The 18,853-nt window shown below is 39.7% G+C and overlaps 1 protein-coding gene across 3 annotated transcripts in view; it reads left to right on the top strand.

Annotated features, from left to right (window-relative positions):
• CASZ1 (castor zinc finger 1) overlaps positions 1 to 18,853 on the top strand; it is a 668,840-nt gene that overhangs the window by 491,371 nt on the left and 158,616 nt on the right. For all 3 annotated transcript variants that reach the window (XM_044063158.1, XM_044063159.1, XM_044063157.1), the window contains one exon: positions 15,675 to 15,839. In XM_044063158.1, the coding sequence (XP_043919093.1) occupies positions 15,675 to 15,839 (165 nt within the window). The remainder of the gene's footprint in view (positions 1 to 15,674; positions 15,840 to 18,853) is intronic.

Genomic DNA, 18,853 nt, shown 5'->3' with positions numbered 1-18,853 from the left:
TTAATGTTCTGTTATATCATGCATTGGTCTTGTCTAAAATGATAATAAGGTACATAGGAGAAAGAGAGCTGCTGTAGTCTTTCACTATATGACAGTCCTTGAAGTCATTCAGTTTTCCACCAGGATTCTTTGCACCTTCTTCAGCTGCACCAAATAAAGTGTAAGTAGGTTACAGATGAGACTATAGCTTTCTCTAACTGGTCTGGAAAGATCTATACAAAAAGGGAAAATTACTTGTGTAGCATGTCTCAGAACCGTGCTGCAACTTTTGCATGCTGAGCATATGGCAGTGGCAGTATGGATGTCATCTAAAAGGTCATCATAGGTCATCATCTGCAAAGACTCCAAGCTCGTTTATTATTTTGACAACTTTTATCTATTACTTGTAGTTTACTGAAAAGTACAGTTACTTGTTTCAAGTGGGGACAGGTGGCAATTAGGGAACTTCTCACCCAAAAGTTGCAGCAACCTCAAAGTTGGTTATAATATTAATGGGAGTACAATCAGTTACATAAAAAATAATTCTAAAGGTTTGCTTAGATTTTCTATTAATTTTGGTAGCAAAACTGTTTTTATGGACTTGGTTCAGAAACATTGGAGTGCTCTCTTATTGGATGACCGTTTGAAGGATTTGCTGCCTGCTAAATGTTTTTTTTTTTTTCATTCAGATGGGGAAAAACACTGGGGGGCTGGTTTAATCATTATAAGAAGGGCTATTGGGTCAACCAAAGCTTAGTTCAGCTCACTTTAGGTGGGAAAGTAATTAGAGGATGCCAATCATGTGGGAATTGTAGTTTTTGCAAGTATGTATGCAAAACTGAAAAATGTTCTTCATCTAATACCTCTAAGGTTTTTCATATTAAAGTTTTTGGGAATTGTAATACAGACTGGATGGTATACTTGGCCACCTGAAGTTGTTCAGCCTTTTATGTGGGGCAGACATCACACCCATTTAAACTGAGGATTTAGTGATATTAGGTATGCAGCAATGTCAATTGCTTTATATAAACATACTGTGAATCGTAATACGGCTAGGTTTCAGTTTGTAATTATTGATAAAATTACATTGGATAGGAATAATAAATGTGGATGGCATACCACCCTTGATAAAAAGGAAAAGGGTTGGATCATTAGGTTGGGAGATTTATTTTCTCCAGGACTTGATGAATTTTTGTAGTCAGCCAATCATATTGAAGCTTTGGATATTTAAACTGTATGATTTGTTGTTTGATTTAATGCACTGATGAAGGCTGGATAGCCAAAACAGGTATGCAAGTTGATGAATAAAAGCTTTAATGTGATATTGCGGATTTTTTACTGAAGTCTTTATTGAAGTTTTTCACTGAAGGATGTGTGCCGGCAGACTGCGTTAATACTGTTTTGACAGTCACTATTAAGCCGCGCACCTTGTCGTACTTGCAGGGATTTTGTTTTTGCTGTTACTTCAGTGTAAGGCCTACCTATAAACAGGCTTACATGGGGAGCTCAGATTCCAAAACACCTGCTCTCACCCTGCTCTCACTGTAAGTGGTCATTTGCACTGAGAGCAAGTCATTTGGAACTGGGACCTTCATCTAATCAGTATTCAGTACATTTTCAGCAAAATCCCATATTTGGGGACATCCACATTCTTGCCTGATGGGCACTGTAATACTCTATATTGCATACGTGCAGAAATGGATTTGTCATTTACATAGTTTGGATTTGTGCCAGCTGTGTGGAGCAGAGAGCTAAAGCCTTGATTGTGACCTGTTATCTAGGGGAAACAGTGAGGTGGGAATACAATGAGCAGCTGACTGAGCTAGTCCATCCTTTAGGGAAGAAAAGCAGCCTGACTTGCTCATAGCTGACATTACACCGTGGCAGTTGTCCTACACACTTGAGATGTGTGCACCAACCAAGCTGTACATTATGACAATAGACACATTTTTTTCTGCACATAGTCATCTGACAGTACAGAAGATTAAGGCAACGAGCTGTTAGTAAACTACTTCCTGGCGTCCTCAATCTCTCCGTTTTCCTACTATGTACCTCTTAGCAAGTCTCTTAATCAGACTGTGCTGTGAAGCACCTGGGACATTGGTCTAGAATCCTCAATAGTCCCCAGGACTGCAGACCTTGTAACTACTTAAAAACCTACAAGAGTATGTTAATGCCACTATAACAGCTTTCTGGGAGTTTGCAGGGTATCATGTTGTTGGGGGAACCAGCACCTAAGCCAGGGAAAAAACATTCCATCCCTCATGACTTTCAGGATGGCAGGCTTTGTTTCAGCAATCGTCAAAGTACTCAACTGACTAATATATACAAGATGTTCAAAGCACAACTTCCTTTGGAAAGAAGGGCTCCTCCATAGTATAATGTGGGGTACAGTGACTGTGATGTTGCAGCCAATAAGCAGGAAAGCAGATGGAAGGGGCTTGCAGGTTGGTAGCTAGGTATGAGGGACAAAATGACTTAAAAAAACAGTTCACATCTCAAGCTTTGCTGCAACTGGTATAACCTGCATTTGCATGCCTAATCATCATAAGTGTGTGTATGACTATCAGTTTAGCAACCAAGTCCCGTGTGGGTATTCTACATATTCTCCCAGGGAAATGCACAGTGCTGATAACTTCCATGAGTACCAGAGGTTCATCCTGCTTAATCAAAGTAAAGGTGGAAAAAGTTCCTTTCCCACTTCACAAAGATGGCACTGCTGAAGAGCTCTTAAAGTACAGACTGGTGAATGGGCACCTCTTACAGCTCCAGGCATATTTAGGATCATCACCATAAAAACAAGCACTCAGAGGCCAGGTCCATGCCTGAAACTACTAGATATAAGAATCCAGAGAGTTGGACAGGTGTGGTAAGAGGGTTTACTCCTCTTTCATATCATGAGTAATAATAATCAGGTATTCATCTCCCCTGTCTCTGTTCTAGGCACAAAAGGTTAGAAAGGTACTAGATAAAATGGAAGACCTCCTGAAATCTGGACGCAGTGAGGATCTTCATGACACTCTGTTCACAGCCTCCATAGTAGAACAGCATTCATTTGTGTGTAATTTTGACTGCTGTGACATATTGGCTAGGCAACAGAGTCAAGTTACTTGCCCAGGATAGATGACTTAGTGTCCTTTAAGGAGGAACTTGGAAAAAAGATCCTTGCATTTTATTGGGGGATGTATTTGTTTGCTAGTGCACCCAGGACTTGGTTGATTACCTGAAGGTAACATAAGCTCTTATCTCTGGACCCATTTCCTGCCTCTTCCACTCCTCCTCCTCCTGCTTAGTCTGTCCAATCTGTAAACAGGAAAATGTCTCATTTGCATATGATCAGGCCTTTAAGTATCACTGGTTTTGTCCTGTGTTGTATTGGCCAAGTTGCCAGACTGATGACTTTCCTGTAAGATTGACATCAGTCATGACCATGTGGGAAGTTATGAATTTGCTTCTGTAAGGAGCTTGGATGGTATCATTGGACATAATGATTGCCTTCTGGAACATCAGCAGATGAGAGTTCCCCAGTTTGCTTTGTGTTGGCTTCACATTGTATTATTGCTATATGGGCTTTACTCAGTGTCCAGTGGCCATTAGAATCATTTGTCATTAATAAAACCAAGCTGTTGTTTGCTTAGCAGCTCACGGGAGTTTAAGTAAAAGGGAAGGTGGGATGAAACTGCCCTTGTAAGAATTTCTGACAAAGGTGAATAAAGTGAAATAAGGTGGTAAAACTGCTGGAGTAGCCATACTGCCACACACCTGCTGTTATTTGCAGGCTTTTGTCAACAGCCCCTGGAGTGGTGGTGTATTCTCATCAATCTGGCGATAGGTCTACCTTTTCTGCTGCCTAACCACTTGATTTTAATGAGAGATTTGGGTAGTGCAGTGGTTCAGTGGTTAACTTTATCACCTCACAGCAAGAGGTTCTCCGGTTTGATTCCCGGCTGGGGTGTCTTTTGTGCAGGGTCTGCATGTCCTTCCTACATTTATGTGGGTTTCCTCCAGATGCTCCTGTTTCCTCCCACATTGCAAAGACATACGTCTGGAGTATTTCTCCCCGGGACACTGCTGAAAATTGGCTCATTCTAAGTCAGACTTTCCTGGTAAACAAATGTTAAATAAATAAATAATAAATAATTGCAGGCTGGGGAAGCCCACTTACTCTTACATTATCATCCAAAAGAGTGCTGTTGGCCTTGATAACTGTTTCCAGAGCCTTACATTGTATGGTTTAATAGGGACTCCATAATAAGGTAACAGAACAACAGCATATTCCCTTTGCAAGGATGGGAGCAGGGCTCATCTGGCATTGAGCCAGAGTTATAGTCATTATTCCCTTGGAAGCTTAGATCCCAGTGGATGAGAATGAGGTTAATGTTGCATTCAGTTAGGCCTCATGTCCTGTCCTGAACATTCAGATTCAGAGACTTTTCTCAGTGCCAGTATGTAAATGACTGCCAGTACTGCTTTAGGCAAGCTTTTCGTTTAAGATTTTTTTTGTTTTTTGTGTGTGTGACCTAGTGCTCCTTAAGAGGTGAGAGCACCAGATTGCTCCACAGGCTTACAGTATGCAGAGCCTAGGACCGGGGAGGTCAGAGTGGAGAACAGACTGTTTGGCGCCAGATCAAGGAGTAGTACCAGGTGCTTAATGAGGCAGGGAAATCTGTGGATCTATCTCACCTGTGCTAATGACATGATTTTATACTGTTCAATCAATCACTTACTACGGTCCAAAAACTTCCTCAGGCTAACTTCTTCTCAATACACTCTAATTCCAATCTCGTAATGAGCAAAACGAAACAGTTCCACAATACACTCAAGCGCTTTCACCCGGGCTCTCCCAGGCTTTGTCAAGATAACTGATAAAAGTTCCTTTGCTTTTTATACAATTCTTTGAAACTAATAATTAGTAAATAAACATTGTGTAAATTTTTGGACAAATAATAGTGAAGTAGCCCAAAGCTTGTACCACTTATAGTTACAAAGCAAACTTTAAGTTTGAACAGGTTAATAAGGTTTTAGCACATGATTTATTAATTGTATAATTGATGTACTGATTCAATTATTAGTTTCAAAGAATTGTATAAAAAGCAAAGGAACTTTTATCAGTTATCTTGACAAAGCCTGGGAGAGCCCAGGTGAAAGCGCTTGAGTGTATTGTGGAACTGTTTCGTTTTGCTCATTACGAGATTGGAATTAGAGTGTATTGTGGAACTGTTTTGAGATTGGAATTAAATTTTATCCTAAGCTGCCTGTCCATTTCCTGTCGCAATTGTTTTTACCTGGTCGGTAAAGTTTCTTATTCTTCTAGTTTAACTTCTTCTCACGAAGCCTCTGAATCAGCATCAAAAACCTCCTACTCTCCTCCATTAAAACAAAAACGTGAATTTTAGAACCGACCAAAAGCTTAACGAAATGCCTTAATCCACTTCGAATCTTAGATCACAACAACACTCTCATAAAGCATATTAACTTGTCTTACGATCACTCTCCACTATAACAACACCAACAAAAAAAGTAAACTCGCTGCTCTTTTTGGCCAATAAATTCTCCTTGTTCTGATCAGAGCAACGGGGAAAGGTATCCTTCTTTCTCAGCTCAAATATAAGCTTCCACTTGTAGCATTCACATCAAAAGAAAAAAAAATCCACACAAATCAGCAGCAAAATATGTAGAGTCGTCACAATCTCCCAAAAACATGAGCACCATTGCAAAACATTGGGCCGGGCTAATTGGCTTCCTGTAAAGCAAAGAATTGATCTTCTGTTAGGTGCACAACTATTCAGACTGCTAAATAACTAAACGTTTTTGTGTATGCAGCTAAACTAACAAGACAATCTCCAATATGTAGTCCTACAAGTCAAGACCACTCTGTGCCTGTGCTAGAAGCCCTTAAAACCAAACTCCACTGCACAGATCATTGATTCTGTATACTAAGACCAAGACTCTAGGATGCTATCCTCTCCCTTATTAAAGAAACTTCATTCTACCCAAAATTCTGGGCCTAGTTGAAGGCCAGTCTCAAGAAACCTGGTTAAATGTATATGCCAGTCATCTAACCGTATTGTACAATTTCTTCTTCTTCCTCCCCTGTGCTAACTCCTACTGGCTTATACTCAGACGTCCACTGCATACCTCACTTCTCTTCCTCCTTAACTGTCATTCATTCTACGATTCACTTGTTAAGAAACTATGTGTCTGTTTTCTGTTTACATTTTGAATATCACTGCACCTTTGATGGATTACTGCTACATGTCTTCCTTACAGTCTTTTTTCTCATTGCTTAATTGTAAGTCATTCGAATTTTAGTTTTTCTATTTATCCTTTTTCCTGTGGGTTGAAACTAAAGTTGGTAATTTTTAGTCAGTGCTGTACCTTGGTTAACAATTCCAAATAAAATAAAATGTTTGATGTTTGTAAGACTGCATACTGTAGACAGGCTGATGCTTCCATTTTCAACTGCACGACAGCAACAGTGGGGTCTATATTAGGACATCGAATATTTAACAGTTCGAATCACTAAAGGTCGACCTTTAGTGACTGAACTGTTAAAACATCATGTTCAGAAAAAAAAATAAAAATAACAAAAAAAAAACTAAATGGTGTAGGCAGGGGGGCAAGCCACACCCCCCGCTACTTAAATATACCAACTCTGAGACCGCACTGCATTGAAGTAAATGGAAATCTCCCCTTACGGAGATTTCTGTTTACTTGTTCGATGTTCTGCAGTTTTACTATTCTCGTGTCGACAATGTCAGATTCGACATTGTCAGCTTTCGAGAATGTAATATAGACCCGCAGCAGTGATTTTAAGAGAACCATAATCAACAACTGACAATAACCTGCAAGCCTGCTAATCGTATCTGTTGGTTTGAATCTTGCTACTTTTGTACTATACGGCATGGCACATGCCATATATGAAAAGTGTATTGCTATAATGGCCCAAGTCCTGGATGAAAAAGATCCTCTGAATCAGTCTACCTCCTCAGTTAACAAGTAATAAATAACCAAATATATGTTTATTACGATAGTTGTGCAGATGAACAGTCCAATTGTTATATGGTTAAAGAATTATATCATCATTTTAGTTAGTCAAATGGTTTCATCAAACTGTAGCTCTGAAAAAATATGGGCCATAGATAATGGCATAACATTCTCCTAAATTATACTCACTGAGTGCATATGAAATAGTAACACCAGAGACTGCAGCTTTTATTTCAAAATTATCAACATTTTAAACACTTCAAAAGCAAGCTACCACACCAAAGAAAACTGTATGTGTAGGTATTGTGTGGGTGTTGAAAATGGTGTGAAAAAGCAAGACTCCTGCCTTACATGCCTAGTGACACGTGGAAGTATTCTAATGTGAACAAAGCTATCTTTAGGCATTTGCGCTTACCACTAGGATTTTTGTTTGTTTCATTTTGGCATAGGCAACTTACTTTCTTCCATCCCATAAAGTGTCAGTGTTATCACCATATGCTTAGCTTGTTTCAAGTTAAACTCCAGATTTCAAATAAAGTGTTATCTTTCTACTACACCTGCAATATAACCGAATGAGAATATAGACTGAACCTGTGCAAGTTGTTTTCTCATAGTAAATACGTTAGGCAGTGCAATCTGTAAAATGTTGGCCAGGTAAATTATTAGTCACATAGGTTCTTGTATTTATTTTTCATTGGGCTGCAGGGTGATTTTAATGTCCATCACATGGCTTTATGTAATTATTTTTATAGGGCAGCATGTTGTGTTTAATGTCCACTGGTCAGATAATGTGGTGGATGCCATTTAGTTCTATTCCTTATTGAATGTGACTGCTTTCATAATCCCAGGTGTTGGACAAGTCCAAAGGGGATATCTTTAATCGCAAGAAAATCTTGTTTTGTCATGCTCTGCTGATGTAATTTCTAAAAATATAATGTGAAGTAGCATAAATCTCTTGGAAGAAACGTGTTTTAGGTTGTCAGAAAATCTAAAGTGCCTTCTGGGTACAGGCACTGTAAATAGATCAAGCATCTTAATTTACTGGGTGTATCATCACCTCTTCTCAAGCAAATACATTTCTTTTAACCACGGGAATAAAAAGGAATTTCAAAAGAAATCCATGCGCAGTCAAGCATATTCTGTTAGCTCTCATTTCAGACATTTGGATCAGATCATAGGTTCAGTGTATCTGATACAAAGAGAGTGTAATACCAGATATATATCTCATACATATTGTAAGTTTTGTATTTTTATTTGTTTATTTAATTTTGTTAACCAGCTTGGTGAACTTGTCTGAAGATTCTTTTCAGACTCAACCCAAACCTCAAGGCACATGTGACATTTTTACATGCGACAGAAGCACTCACTATAATTACAGACTGATGAACAGAAAAATGTACATAACAATTTCAGTAAGGATATTATGTCTAGGAATATGGTCAGTTTATTTAAAACAGTAAATGGGACCAAAGTGAACTTGGATAATGAGGAATTATTTGTCAATGCATTTATTTGTCAACTGAGTAGAGTCTATCTTGTCCATTTTATAACCACAAGCCATGCAAGAAGGGCAGGAATACATGTATGAGTTACAGGCAGTTTAGAAGAGCCACACAACTATCACGGGTTAGGAGGTGGGACAGAAAACCCATGCAGACTCTAGGATAACTTCATATTGGCAGTATCCTGAGCTAAAAATTGAAACAGCCTGTAAGAACTATGAGGCAGAGATATTAAGCACTGGGTCATTGCATTGCTGAAGAGCACAGCTTAACAATAAAGAGGACAACAGTAATTATCACTCATAAATAAACAAAAGAAAACATTTCAAAAGGTATGTATTTCATATTTTTATATTAATATGTGATATTATCTTATTTTGTTTTGCTGTTTTTTTCTTTGTGTTGGAGATTTCTCCCCGGGCCTCCACTGAAAATGGGCTCTTCTTGGCCCGTTGGACTTCACTGGTAACAGACGTCAATAAATAAATAAAGAAATACATTTCTGGTTGCAATGTCAAAAGGTATATATTTTTGGTTGCAGACTTATGACATATTGGTTTACCTTTAGACATTGTGTCCGCACTGCTTGCTCTTGAAAACTTCTCATTTTTTTTTCTTAAAAGTTAATGTATGTAGGTCATGGTTACTGAAGCAGTGATTCAGTAGTTATAGAGAAAAGGTGTAACCAAATGATTATGAATGGTGAGGCAGCTTACCTGCATTGACACAGAGAGAGTAGTAAAGCCCTAACTGTAACCTGTGCAATTTGAGTTTAGTTAGCAGCTAAGTGCACTTGCTAGAACAGGGACAGGGTCAGAGAGGAATGGTGAGTCTTTGCCTGCTTGCTTCTGTTTGTAGAGGACGGGTGGTGGGCATGTATCAGGGGGCACACTCTGTAACTGAATCGCAAGCTGAGAATGGGATCACACTGTCACATTTAAACCCTGATCCCCAACATGTTTTAACAGCTGCCTTTCCTGTCTCACGTTGCTGTTGTCCCAGGAATAAATGGGCAGAAGTCCTCTCATCTTAAGGAATGAGCAGGTCCATAGGGCAGCAAAGGGGTCATTGCTTGATTATGGGGGAGGCTATACACTAAACATTATTGCAAACTCTGGAAGTAAATGGAGATTAGTGAGTTTGAATTCTATGATTGCACAGATAATTCTCTCATCTCGCATGAGTAGCTCCGTCCAGTTATTTGCATTATATGTCTGGATTTATGGAATTATACTGGCCTTTTCTTTAGTATAATTTGAAATTTCTACTGCAGTTTCTATTGAACAGCACAGTGGCACAGCAGTTATTGTCACTGCCTCACAGGGCCTGGCTTCCCATTTCCTTTCTTGGCTGGGGTCCTTTTATATAAACTTTTCACAGTCTGCCCTTGATGATGTGTGATTTTAAGAAGGTCTTTGGTATCTTCCCACATTTTGAAGACATGCTGGCAGGTGAATGAGTGATGCAGGATTGACCTTACAGGCTGTGTGAGTTTTTCACCTGTTTAAAAGGAAAAGTATTTAGAAGTAGCACAGAGACATAGAGATCTGTTGTGCCTTTTCATTTCTTCAGATTGAAAATGCTTTATATCATCGGCATTGTAATTTTATAAATTTGTCTTGGTGAAGGTTGCAGTGATAAAAAATTGAGCAGGATAGCTCATACTTACACATCCCCAGCAACAGGGTGCGGAATATTCTCTTGGGTTTACAGGCAACTTAAGAGCAAATTGTGATCTGCGTCTTCCTTGGGTCCTTCTCCAAGTGGGTATGCCTGCTTCCTCTCCCATGGAAGGTACCCCAGGGACATTCTCACAAAGTGCAACTTTTTTCTTTTGTGTAGTTTACCCCTCGCACATCAGCATGCACTGTATTCTGTGGTATTAAATTCAGTCATCTGGCAAACTTCTATTTAAATGACATTTCTGTGTCAGTTACATTCACAAGTAACATAATTTCAAAGATTAGTCCACCATGGTTATGATTAGAATATGCTTTTAATGCCAAAACGGTTTCAGAGTTTACCTTAAGCCAGACTGTTAATTTCCTTCTCTTCTTTTCTGAACCCATGAAAAAAGGAGAAAATATTCTTAAAAGTAGATGTCCACAGGAAGCTCAGGGAAGGATTCCATATAGCCAGACATTCGTAATATCGATCATTTTTAATTCCAGCAGAAGTGGGTGAATAATCATTTGATTGCTTCAACCAGCATTACTGTGTGGGAGTTCACATTACAGAAGAGAGTGGGAATTTGCCCATTCCCCACTGTTTCATGATCTTGGAGTTGGTATACATAATTAGCAGGGTGTGTGGGAGTGCAGAAAAACATGTGAGCTGTATTTTTATTTTTTGTTGTTTATTTTTCATTTTTAGGAGTTTCAGTCTTTTGGGACTGATGCTTTGAAATTCGTTGTTTTTGTAGTACATCCCAACTGAGACACTCCTTTGACAAAACTCATTCCTTCTGGAATGATGATTAGTCGTTTGTCTCCTATAAAGGTAAGAGGGAAGGACAGTCAGTGCCGAAGCAGATTATTTCCAAACGTTTGTTTCAGACTACTTTATTTTGCTATACTCAGTGCAGTAAGCCACTTCTAGACAGGGATAGGGCCCATCCCACAAGGACTTCGCCTTCTTTGGTAGCTTTCTAGAAGGGGTAAACTCTAGAATTATTCTAGAGGCAGCAGCCTGGTTCTCTGTACATACCTTTGCAAAACACTACAAACTAGATTCCTCTTCCAGGCACAGAACAGGCTTTGCTAGGACCATTCTGCAGGAGATCTAGAGTCTTACTTTATTGTTCTCCTCCCTTGGTTTCTGAGCTGTGGTAATCTACTCAAATAGCTTAGGCTACTGTAACAGTGATCTGTATGCCTAACATGGCACAATTGGATAAGTATATGTTTTAACAGATCCCCGCTGCAGTACCCATCCCTTCCCCCAGCCCTATTCATCTTACATGTTCTTTCTTTTATTTTTATTTTGCTAGGGTTTGATGTATGTACCCTTTTATGTCTATAGTTTACTGTTGATTTTGTTTCTTAGCCTTATTATTTCGGGGTGCCTGCTTCCCTTTATTCTCGGTGGAAAAGCGTTGAAGAGATTTGGAGTCTAATTCTTTTTATGGAGCTCCTGTCAAACACTAGAAGATCAGTTGGAAAGGGTCTACGTTACGTTATCGAATGATGAAAAGAGTGAAAGCTCTTTCATCGAACTTGAATGGTCGACACCACTAAAGAGCGAAGACAAGGAACCAAGATTTTTTTTTCCCCAGGGAAAACAATCGCTGCTCCGCAAAAAAAAAAAATTCAAACACAAAATAAAGTGAGGGGCTTCACCCCCCCCCCCCCCCAACCTCTAATGCACACTCTCCTACTTAAATATACCAACTCCGAGATCGCACCAAAGTGGGAAAATGGCAAACTCCCGAAGACGGCCCACCATTTTTTTCCCTGGGAAAAAAAATCGATGTTCCATGTCTTCGCTGTTTAGTGCTGTCGACTTTTACAGTTCGATGAAAGAGCGTTCGCTCTTTTCATCATTCTATAGTGTAACATAGCCCCAATTGGAAATATCCCAAAAAGCCTTGAAAGCTAGATGGTCCCAAGAGGGGCAGAACTCAAATACCTTAGGTTACTGCAATAGTGATCTATATGCCAAACACTTGTAGCTCTCTTTCCATCCAGATGGTGGCTGCATGAGTCAGAAATACTAAGTTCCTTACCCTTCAGTAGATGCAACACCTACCCATATGCCTTGACTGACTTCACTTTAGAATTACAAGAAATGCATTCTCCTTGAGAAGAGAGAGGGAGAGAATAACCACCTTGGTGTAATATTAGTATACCAGAAAAGGTGATTCCTTGTTAGAGATGGGTTAATAGGTGAATGAAAATAAGTTGAGATAGCTTTACAAACATAGCTAAACAAAAAACAGATAATGAGAAAATGGGGAAAATGCAAGTTAAGAGGGTGCAATGTAGGTAAGCGCTCCAGTGTAAATTGCTTTGTTTTAAGAACTTTAGTACATCTCTGTAGTGAGTAATAGTAAATTAGCTTAACAGTCATGCATCTGCTAGCAGATCGAATACTTCAAAGGGAACCTGATGTTTGTGTCTTTCGGCTTTTCCCGGTTAGGGGTTGCCACAGCGGAACTTCGGTCCGCTAATGATTGGTACTGGATTTTTATGTACCGGGTTACCAGCCCTGATGCACAACCTTCAATGAAGGCACGCCCCATTCACGTATGCCTCCACACAGAAGACGCTCTAGCTGAGAATCGAATGGGAGAACGTCTTGCTATGAGGCGACAACGCTACCGCAGCACCACCATTCAAAGGGAACCTGATGTGATGACAAATTGGCCAAGTGTACTGTGACACTGGAAAAAAGACAGCTCCATCTCTGTGCCTCTGACCTGTTAAACAAGGGGTCAGTATTTGAATACAGACATTGTCTAAGAGAGGATATGAAACTTTTTTTTAATAGAATGGTTTCAAAGAATCACCTTCCCAAGAAAACTGTAAAGTCAAAAACTGCTGTGAAATTCAACAATACCTGCTACCCACACCCCCCTTATTTAATATTCTCACTCCAGGGTAGCACTGCAGTGGGGCAGGAGCTATATTCCATTTTTGACCAAATGAACTTCAACCAAGTGAGCTTTCATTCAAGTGAGCTTTCAGTGAAGTGCAATGCCTGGAATCATTTTCGACCAAGTGTATGGACTCCACATATATATATATATATATATATATATATATATATATATATATATATATATATATATATATACACATATACATATTTAGATATATATTGACATAGATGTATGTGTATATTAATATCATGTGTTTTATATTTTTGTAAAATATTTACCAGTGAAAAGTGATGGACGGGTTTCTGTTTTGCAAGAGGGTGTGTGTTATCTCCTTCTGTTAATGACATAATCCTTCAGAAATCCATGCTTTCCTTTAAACTATTACTTATGTGAGTTATCTAGTCGCCCCTGTGGAGTCCAACACAGAAAATGCACCCTGCACATATGCATCCTTACCTCCAGCTGATATAGGCAAGTAGGCATTGCCTTATTACTTCTGTTCTTTCCCCGTACCAGCTTCTCTAGTGCCCAGGCCATTAATGAGCTCCATGTTTTTAGCGCCAAAGTATGGGCTTTATGCCTTTATACCATGGAGATGGCTGACAGATCAACATAATTTTGGTATGATGTCGGAAGAAGAATTTTATGTTAACAGAACATGGCAGAAGAGGATAGTTTATGTTTTACCCAATGTGGGGAAGTGTTCCTTATAAACATAACTAGAGATCCCTGACACAACTAAATTAATTACCAGGACTCTGCAATGATGTACTGATGTTACTACAAAAATAAGACCCGACTGTTATTGACATGCTATTATTTTTCTGTTTGCCTGTGTTGATGGAAGTTGTTGGGATCAAAGTCTTGCCAAAAGGACACCTCTGCAGTGCATTCAATGGACTACAGTTTCCACCAATGTAAGCAAAGCTTGAAAACAAAGCAATGCAAGCACTTTCCTTCTCCTGTATATTTCATTATTAGCCCCTTATTAGTTCAATACAATCTATGCAGGCTATATCAAATTGTGGTGGGATTTTAATGACAGTTAGAGGTTAGAAGGTATAGCTGAAGGAGTCCAGTGGGCTTGATAACTTGCTTATTTTTAGCCAGTTTGTATGTTTGCATGATAGCATGACCCTTTGTGCTATATTTTGTTTGTTAGTTTATGACTTAATTAAAGCTGCCACTGAATTCTGTGCTAGCCCCTCCTTTGCTTCCTTCTACCCTTCCTGTGGTTCTTTCTGCCCCCTTTGCTTCTTCCTGCCCTTTCTTTGCTTCTTTTTACCCTTCATTTGCTTTTTCTAGTATTCAGAATGAGGTGGACCAGTATAAACTCTGGTATGTAATACCAAGCAAAAACTTCAAAAATATTTATTCACCTAAAGACTGCATCAACATTACCTCTCAGTAAAAGTAAAGTAAATATTTTATTGAAGTCTCAAGCAAATTTTTAAAATTTTGTTGTTAACCAGGTGAGTGAACTCTTTAAGGAATTTACCAGGAAGTGGCAAGTCCTTTTCAGATATGGCCCACCAGAAAACGAAGGATAAATCCTGTAATATAGACTGTCTTTTGGTATGTGGGAAGGAATAATAACTGGAGAAAACTCACACAGACACAGGCAGAAACTTTATTCTGGCTTATTACTTCTGCCTCAGAGGGCCAGTAGGTGAGATGCATAGTGAATAAAAAAAGTTTTTTTGTCCTTCAGATTCTTGACTTGCTTTGTTAAACACAATGAGTAAAAAATTAGAGCACTGGTAATAAAAATGGTGATGTTCATAACCTGTGCATGAATTGGTAGACATGGTTAAAAGATGAATACTGTAGATCATTTTAGAAGTGTAGTTGGGCAGAGTATGGAGAAGGAGATCACATAGATGTGCACCCTGATTTGGATTTCTGCTAAACTTTAGGAATAAAGGCCTATGGTTTTACAATACGGACATTACAAAGGAGGGTTTGGGTTTTTTTGTTTATATCATATGTCACTAATTTTGAGGTAAAAATACCAACAAAACGTTGATATGCAGTTGAAACTAAGAACTACTTTACTGTCCGACTTAGGAATTTTTAGTCTTAACGTATTTATATATATGTATAGATATTTTGCCTCTTTTGTTATTATAGACTGTTTTTAACTCATGGTTGCTATTCTGTATTGCTGTATTGTGTCAAATGTCTTTTTGATAGGCTTGTTATGTCATTGTATTATATTTTGTCATACCTGTGCTGTATTTTCCAGTCTGTAGCTGAAATGGGCCCTTGTGGATCAGTCAACTACCCCAGTTAACAAACACAACTAAAATAAAATGCACTGTGTAATTTCAATTTTGCACATTTTCCTTGTTATAGAACTTAATTATTGCTGATAACTTATGTACTGATGTAATTATGGCATCAGTACTATGGTTTTTCACTTATGTGAACTCTCTATTACTTTACTACTTTTCTGGCATCCAGAACAACTCAATTTTGCCAGATACTTTTAGAAGTTATGTCTGTTGCCAGCGTGGCTGTGTTGTAGTATTATGTCACCTGTAGATACTAATTAAGTTTTCATTTTTGTCTTTCTGTGGTCTTTGTGTCTCTGCTGTTCCCTTCAGAGGTTTACCAGTAAGCAGGATGTGATTCGTCATTACAACATGCACAAGAAACGTGACAATTCTTTGCAGCATGGCTTCATGCGCTTCAGCCCCTTGGATGATTGTAGCGTGTACTACCACGGCTGTCACTTAAATGGGAAAAGCACACATTACCACTGCATGCAGGTAATTTACACGGCAGGGCCCTTAGATGGCAGCGACACAAGTGAGAGAGATGTGAAAGATCTACATTCTCTGACATACCTTTGTTTCTGCACAGTAAACCTGGTTTTTGTTCAGTATCTGTTATGAAAAGCTAATACTGGTTATTATATCCTGTTTCATGTTTTGAAAAAAAAGTTTTATCTCAGTGTTTGTCAATAAGCAATTGTCCAGTCTGCACTTTCATGTAAACAGCTTGGTTGTTTTTCATTTATTAACTACAAGTCTTTTATTGACAATGGTAGGGAATATGGCAGAATCAATGTGTCCAGAACCCTTACAATGGTTATCCACCATGGCACCAGTTCAGTTTTTATCCTTTGTGTATTTTATGTTAAGGGTCACCTGGAGGACTAGTTTTCTAATGCTTGACCTGACTGTATTGCTTTTCAGTATGATATTTAAAGAAGCATCTTGTTTTCTTTTGATTCTGTTCAGTTAATTCAAGTAAACCATTTGCTAGAACTGCTGGTGTAGAGGTTTATCTCTGACTGCTGCTGCTTCTACTGGCAGTCTAGATTAATGAGTAGAAAACAGATATTGGAGGAGGTGGGTAAAAAGATGGCCTGGTACACTAATGGCTTGTTTTCCCATTGGGGGAAGGTATAGTGTGGCACTGAGTCACTTTGCCCCTCTGAGTAGTAGTAGTTGGTGGGAACAGCTGCTGAAATGACACCAGTGCTTTGTGTTCCACTATGTTTTGGCATGGATTGCTGGGTACTGGCATGTGATGAATATACCATGTACTTCTTTCTTCTTCTTTCGGCTGCTCCCGTCAGGGGTCGCCACAGCAGATCAACTGTTTCCATGTCTTCCTGTCCTCAGCATCTTGCTCTGTCACACCAACCACCTCCATGTCCTCTCTCACCACATCCATAAACTTATCTTAGGCCTTCCTCTTTTCCTGTTACTTGGCAGCTTCATCCTTAGCATCTTTTTTCCAATATACTCTGCACCCCTCCTCAGCACATGTCCAAACCAACGTAATCTTACCTCTCTGGCTTTGTCTCCAAACCTTCCAACCTGGGCTGACCCTCTAATATACTTATTCCTAATCCTGTCCATCCTCGTCACACCCAGTGCAAATCTTAACATCTTCAACTCTGCCACGTCAAGCTCTGACTCCTGCCTTTTTGTCAATGCCACTGTCTCCAACCCATATAACATAGCTGGTCTCACTACCCTCTTGTAGACCTTTCCTTTCACTCTTACTGGTACTCGTCTGTCACAAATCACTCCTGACACTCTTCTCCACCCACTCCATCCTGCCTATACTCTCTTCTTCACCTCTCTTCCACACTCACCATTACTCTGAATTGTTGATCCCAAGTATTTAAACTCATCCACCTTCACAACCTCTACTCCCTGCATCCTCACCATTCCTCTATCCACCCTCTCATTCACACACATATATTCTGTCTTAGTCCTGCTGACCTTCATTCCTCTTCTCTCTAGAGCATATCTCCACCTCTCCAGGGTCTCCTCTACCTGTTCCCTGCTCTCACTATGTCATCTGCAAACATCATAGTCCACGAGGACTCCTGCCTGATCTCGTCTGTCAACCTGCCCATCACCATTGCAAATAAGAAAGGGCTCATAGCTGAACCTTGATGTAATCCTACCTCCACCTTAAACGTATCCGTCACTCTCACCGCAGACCTCACCGCTGTCACACTACCCTCGTACATATCCTGTACCACTCTTACATACTTCTCTGCCACTCCTGACTTCCTCATACAATACCACAACTCCTCTCTAGGCACCCTGTCATATGCTTTCTCTAAATCCACAAAGACACAGTGCAACTCCTTCTGACATTCTCTATACTTCTTCATCAACACTCTCAAAGCAAACATCGCATCTGTAGCGCTCTTTCTTGGCATGAAATCATACTGCTGATCACTAATCATCATCTCCCTTCTTAACCTAGCTTCCACTACTCTTTCCCATAACTTCATGCTATGACTGATTAATTTAATCCCTCTGTAGTTACTACAGCTCTGCACATCACCCTTATTCTTAAAAATCGGTACCAAAACACTTTTTCTCCATTCCTCAGGCATCCTCTCACTTTCCAAGATTTCATTAAACAATCTTGGTGATGAATATACCATGTACTGCTACCATTAATTATGGGTTCCAATCCCAGCCATACAGCTTGGTTGTTAGGGCCTACAGACATACAGCTTGGTTGTTAGGGTTTACAAACATATAGCTTGGTTGCTAGGACTTACAGCCATATAGCTTGGTTGTTAGAGCCTACGGACATACAACTTGATTGCTAGGACCTATAAGCATACAGCTTGTTTGTTAGGGCCTACAGCCATACAGCACAGTTGTTAGGGCCTATAGCGATACAGCTTGAGCAGTTTAGATTGGCCATTAGGGCCTAGAGACATACAGTTTGGACTGGACCATACCTTGGATGGCACAGTGGTGCAGAGGTAGTGTTGTCACCTCACAGCAAGAGGTTTTCTGGGTCGATTCTTGGCTGCAGAGCCTTCTGTGCGGAGTCTGCATGTCCTCCCTGCGTTTGTGTGTGTTTTCTCTGGGTACTCCAGTTTCCTCCCACATTACAAAGACATGTGTCTGGAGCATTTCTCCCTGGGCCTGTGCTGAAAATTGGCTTCATTCCAAGTCGGACTTTCCCGGTTAACAAAAAAAAAAAAGGTTTGGTAGTTAGGGCCTACAGACATACAGCTTGGTTGTTAGGGCCAACAGACATACAGCTTGGTTGTTAGGGCCTATAGAGACACAGCTTGGTTGTTATGGCCTACAGACATACAGCATGGTTGTTAGGGCATATAGAGATACAGCTTTAGCTGTATAGATTGGTTGGGAACAAGGCTGGATTTTGGAGTAAGAGGCTGGGACTGAACATGACACTCTTACGGGAATACTATGGGAGGGTGTTGAAGAACACTCACTGATTCAGAGAGATCTGGAAGATGTGACTATAGGGTACACTCAGTTGTAGC

Source organism: Protopterus annectens, chromosome 2.part1 (genome assembly GCF_019279795.1).
Source record: "Protopterus annectens isolate FY-2018-M chromosome 2.part1, PAN1.0, whole genome shotgun sequence".
NCBI lineage: Eukaryota > Metazoa > Chordata > Ceratodontiformes > Protopteridae > Protopterus > Protopterus annectens.
This window is presented reverse-complemented; position numbering and strand designations above follow the sequence as displayed.